Source organism: Corvus brachyrhynchos, unplaced genomic scaffold (genome assembly GCF_000691975.1).
Source record: "Corvus brachyrhynchos isolate BGI_N302 unplaced genomic scaffold, ASM69197v1 scaffold14, whole genome shotgun sequence".
Lineage (NCBI taxonomy): Eukaryota > Metazoa > Chordata > Aves > Passeriformes > Corvidae > Corvus > Corvus brachyrhynchos.
In genome coordinates this window covers 6,022,366-6,027,720 of record NW_008239110.1, presented here as the reverse complement: position 1 = coordinate 6,027,720, position 5,355 = coordinate 6,022,366, and the positions used below count along the sequence as shown (strand labels likewise).

The 5,355-nt window shown below is 46.5% G+C and overlaps 1 protein-coding gene and 1 long non-coding RNA gene across 11 annotated transcripts in view; one reads left to right on the top strand and one right to left on the bottom strand.

Annotated features, from left to right (window-relative positions):
• PRDM1 (PR/SET domain 1) overlaps positions 1 to 5,355 on the bottom strand; it is a 111,204-nt gene that overhangs the window by 18,362 nt on the left and 87,487 nt on the right. For 6 of the 10 annotated variants that reach the window (XM_017739639.1, XM_017739638.1, XM_017739637.1 and 3 more), the window contains one exon: positions 3,467 to 3,715. In XM_017739639.1, coding sequence (XP_017595128.1) covers positions 3,467 to 3,649 — 183 coding nt within the window. In that variant the 5' untranslated portion in view covers positions 3,650 to 3,715. Of the gene's footprint in view, positions 1 to 3,466; positions 3,951 to 3,972; positions 4,082 to 5,222; positions 5,350 to 5,355 lie in introns of those variants that run through there. The other 4 variants (XM_017739644.1, XM_017739640.1, XM_017739645.1 and 1 more) reach the window with 4 other exon arrangements.
• The window catches only part of LOC108448008, a 5,864-nt gene continuing 5,032 nt past the window's right edge, over positions 4,524 to 5,355 (top strand). The window contains exon 1 of the long non-coding RNA XR_001863763.1: positions 4,524 to 5,293. This is a non-coding gene — a long non-coding RNA (uncharacterized LOC108448008). The remainder of the gene's footprint in view (positions 5,294 to 5,355) is intronic.

Below are 5,355 nucleotides of genomic sequence, written 5' to 3'. Positions count from 1 at the left end.
GGGCATGTGGCGGATGGGCTCCGGTCCCAGTTTGATCTGAGACGGAGCTTTGGAAGATCAACGCTCCTGCATCTTTGTTTGGGGAGAGGGCACTGAAGTAAACAACGACTCCTGCTAATTCTGCAAGGGGAGGGTATTTTGCAATGGGACCACTAAACTGCTTTAGAAAACCAAAACACCGAACAAATTCTTATTGGCTTCATTAAAACAACAGTATTCTCCACACGCAAACAGGGCGGGCCATCGTGTGTCCTGGAATAACATTGATTTAAATTTTTTTTTAGCTATTAGTTCTACAGTTATGTAGTTTTTACCCCTTTGTTCAGTAACCAGTTTTCTAAAAGTGATGCCACAAAACAGAATGCTTTCAGATGGCGTCCTCGGTGACCGCACAAAAAATAAATAAAAGCAATAGGGGAGAGCAAGTGTCTGAGGTCACTGAGGCACAGTTCGTAACAGCTCAAAATCACTGCTTTCACCAAAATCACTGATTCAGGGTCTGTCTCTAATAAATGGCCTTAACAGATATATGCAACAGTAATGGGTGTTTTGCCAAGATATGTTTTCCTCTGCCGAAGCTCACGGACCAGGATGAGACACTAGTAATATTCAAGACAGCAGAGTAACTGTCACTTTATATCAAGAAGGGCTGTTTGAGCTTTAAACACCAAGACCAAAGGGAAGATTACTGAAAAAAATGTTTTTAAATGTCTGCATGAAAAGATCATTCACATATGGCCTTCTAAGCATAAGCCTGACACCACATTTCATCATTTTTTGACAATTGCCAAAACTGGGGGAAAGGATAAATAATTCACACATAGAAATAAATAAATGACTTTATGTAAATCTAACAGCCTAAAATGTTATGAGCAGTAGTAATTAATTTTTTAAAATGCTGACACATTCTGTGAACTCACAACAAAAAATGTGTTCTTCAGAAAAGTCCCTGATCAAGATCCAAGAATAAACAAGAGTATGATGACGTGTCACGGGCTCCCTTGCAAATTGCATAAACCTTTAAAGAGGAGCTCCATAAAGCATGCAAGGAGAAGATACAGAAAAAGCAGCACTCCCCAAATAGCTGTGGCCATACTTCCTCCCTCCTAAGCAGGCATGCAGTACTTTTCCTGCTCCTGCCGGAGATACAATACTAATTGTGACAGCACCAGGATTTCATGATCTAATCATGACAGTATCAGCATTTCACAAGCGATATATATGTTTTTTTGACAATAAACTGACTCAGCATTTAAAACTCAACCAGATGAAGCCACAGCTCTCCCCAAAGTTAACAATGAAGACAGCTCACATCTGAAACCCACTGGCAAACACGCACGCATGCATCCCCCGAACTCTTACCTCATCCTTTTGCAAGTGATAAAAACCCACCCTACCGAGCTGTCAGGACTCCAGTGGTTTTCCAGGAGGTCAAAACCAGAATCAGGCTCCCTCACTGACCCACAAACAGCAACTTGCAAAAGCAATACATGTACCCAATCCTGACGCCACTAAACAAAATCACACTCAGAAGGCAAACAGAAAAAAAATAGTGTTTCATGTCAGAAGTTGCTAGCACACAAGCAGATCATGCCATTTACAGCTACTTCACCCTGTGGATTAGCAGCAAATGAGAGACCTGTCCATACATTCACCAGAGTGTAGCCTTCACAGAAGGTGGGCAAAAGAGCACATATCTGCCCTTTTTTTCAGAGCTACCTTAAAGAGAGTCAGGGTTTAAAAGCTCCTATTGCTCCTAAGGGTAGGTGCAATTCAGCACAAATGAAAGACCGGGGGGAGCTTTGGAGAACAAAAGGAGGATGTCCTATATTCAGACTCCCACTAGCAGGGAGCTGCACGGGTCACATTTACAAGGAAGAACCAGAAATCTTTCAACAACTTCTCTCTCCCCCCACCTCTTATACAGAGATGGCAGCAATCCTCCTGATTCACTGACCTGAACTAGAGAATAAGGAAATTACACCTCGGTATTTCCAAACACAGTGTTGGAAATTTTGAAAGCTCTTTGGATGTCTCCAGCCGCGGCAGCAGGACTCGACAGGGGCAGAGAGAGCAAGCAGCCTCAGCAGCCAATCAGTCATCAGCCGGCTGCCAAGGACTGACCGGAGCTGTCACACTGTAAGCTCATCCTTCAACCAAGAAATCCTCCTGTATTCCATGGCAGAGTCACAGCTTTATTTCCCTCTTCACGCCAAACTAAGACCTATCTAACAATGCAATAACACAGAACCAGGTTTCACACTTTTTTTCTGGAGCATGACCTTTCTCTGCCAAAGTTTGGCAGGGCAGGGCAGATGGGAAGAGAAGAGTGACTTTAAGGAGAATTTAGCTTTAACCTCTTACCAAACCTACTTGGCACTCTATTAGGCACTGCCAAGCTAAATTCTGTGGTGTCAACACCCTTCAGCTGGGGGTCTGGCCCTACTTCTGTGCACAGGATTAAACAAGTACCTGCTCTGGAAGGAAATATTTGATAGGCATGGATGAGTGTACCTCTTCTTTTCAGCTCTGTGGTCAGTATGCTTAGCCAAAGCAGAAGCACAGGTAATAGTTGCTATACCACAAGTCTCAGCACAGGGAGAAATGAAGGGTTGTCCCCTGGGTTGTTACACTACCGAACATCACACCTAGCTATAATAGCTACTCTATACGAAGGAGTAAACACAAAACCAAATTGCTCATCCGGGCTCATTTCTTTCCAGCCCTTCTGAAACAACAACAAAGAATGTACCCACTCCAGGGACAAGGATAGGACAGACTCGCACAGCTAGCTACCAGTGAAGATACTGTCCCAGATAAACAAAAGTTAATTTAAGCTACGGCCGCCCTTCTGTCAAGCTTGCTACAGTTCTACCATTACTTCCTTAACCGACATGCCAGAGAGTTTTTAAGAATTTAGGAAGTCGGGAATACAACAAGCTCACGAAAAGAATAAAGCAATTTCATAACCAAAGGGAAAACAAAAAGAAATAATTAAACACATTTCCAGGAATTTGTTTTTGTTTTTTTTTCCCTTTACTTTTTTAAAGCTATTTATTGGACAACCGAGGCACTTTAATCTCTGAGCCAGAGGCAATGAATGGTCCTGGCAAACAGCAGCCTAGAAATTGGCACAAAGAACTACCCCACAGTTTAAATACGCTTATTCAGATGCTGTTCAAATTGTGTGAAAATTTAACTGTTTGCGAATTGGTACAGAAGCAGTTTCAGGGATAGGTTGGCTGCAATTTTCAGTGGAAATATTACACAACAGATGACCAGCACACAGATTCTTAAAAGAGTTATTAGGGTCCCATATTAAAAGCCAGCAGGCAGCATTTGTTGTTGTTGGTAGGGTGTGTGTGTGTGTATGCTAAAGAATCAAAGACAGGGTGAGCACACGCTTTCCAAAGCGCTGTGATTTGGCTTGTCTGACTCCAACCTTCCCCAGAGCACTGCCGCTTACCTCTTTGCAGTTAGATGCATATTTGAAAGTCAAGTTCCTTGGCAAGGAAGCCTCTGCCTGAGTTAGGGTGCCTCCATCGGCACTGGGATCCAGCGGGTGATCATTTACAATATATGTGCACTTCTCTTCAAAATCAGCCTCTGTCCACAGAGTCATGTCAGCATCCTCCATGTCCATTTTCATTGTCCACTCTCTCCCTTTCACCAGATTCTTGAAACTCACAGCGTCCGAGCTACACTGTGTAGCAGCCTGGAAAAAAAGAAAACAGCCTTTAATCCTCATTGTCCTTCAGTGTTGTGGTTTCCGTTGATACAGTGTGACTAATACAGTAGTCTGTGACACTTTAAAAGCGTATGCAGGATAGTTGGTACAGTTGAGTAATAGCCAAAAAGCAGTGTAAACGAAGCTGCTCTGACTGAAGCAGCACTTTAAAATGCCAGCCTCGGTAGTAATGAGGGAACAAAAACAAAGAGGAGAAAATCCCTAGGCTGTGACAACAACTTTACCTTTTTCAGACCCTTTCCTTAATGCTTCAGAGAGAAAAGAATATTCCGTGCTGAAGAAAATGTGGGGTCATGGCCGCAAGACCACTTAGTCGCCTGTGGAAAAGCTGCCTCAGAAAAGTGTCACACAAACAAGGAGAGGAAGAGGAAAGGAACTGCTGTCTGCGTCTGAATGAAGCTAAAAATGGAAAGCGCATGTTGGAAGAGCGGAACCCAGCCTTGCCTCTTCCAAATGGGGAAGCCTGAACTTTCCCACCGGCTTTCAACACACAAACAACTTTCAAAACAACCTGGCCCCCCCGCCTCCTCCTGACGTCCCCTTATCCTTTGGCATGGAAGGCTGAGAAAGCCGACATCCTGCCAGCATCACTGTAGCAGCAGCAGCCCTGCACAAAGCACTGAAATGTGTTCTTGGGGGTCAAACCAGAAAAGAAGCAGGGGAAATAAAATATTTTTTAAAAAAGTTGATCTATCCCTTTTGATTTTGATGGTACCTCCTAGAATTAGTATCTCAAAGCAGTGGATATGAGCCTAGCAGGACAATTCCAGCAAGTCCTTCAGCCCCTCTGTCTGTTCAGGACAGAAGCACTGTTATCAAACCTATCCTCGAACAGGTATTAGGGTCACGCTCTTTCCATAACGCTCATGAGGAACCAAAATCTGTGCCTATGCCGGTAGTTGAGAATGACGCTCAATCCGGCGTAAAATCCCTTCATTTTTCCTTTTTGGATACGCAGCTACTATGAAATTCACACCCCTCCTCCGGGAAAAACGAAACACGAAGACTGAAAGCGCACGATCTTCCGAGAAAGAGATTAAGGGCTAAGCGACTGTGTGTTCGGGGGAGACCCCCAGCACCCCTCCGGGACCGACCCTCCCGGGAGGCACAACCGAGCCACCCGAAGAGGCTGAGGCGGGGGTCGCGGCAAGACACAGCTCCCCTGCGCCCGCCGCCGCCTCGGGACCAGCCCCGCGCCCCGTCCTGACCGCGGTCGAGGCGAGCAGTGCGACAGTGCCGGACCCTCGGCGTTGAAGGGGGAGAGGGGACGAACAGCGAAACTCAGGCCGGGGGTGGGGGTGTGACAGCTGCGCGGCGCAGCGAAAGGGTTAACGCCGATCAGGGCAGCGCTCCCGATCCGGGAGAGGCGACGAGGAAACTTTTGCTTCGTCCCGCGGGCGCCGGGGCGGGGGAGCAGCAGGAGCCGGGGAGGTGGAGACAGGAGTGAAAGAGGGGACGGCATCGCGCTCCTTACCGGGGCAGAGTCCGCGCGCGTTTCCACACCGAAGCCCACCGGCGGCGGCAAACCTGGCTCATCTCTACAGAGTAAGCATTTCTCCTTCCTTCCAGCGGCCGGGTCCCCGGGAGACTGACTCACACCTCCAGCC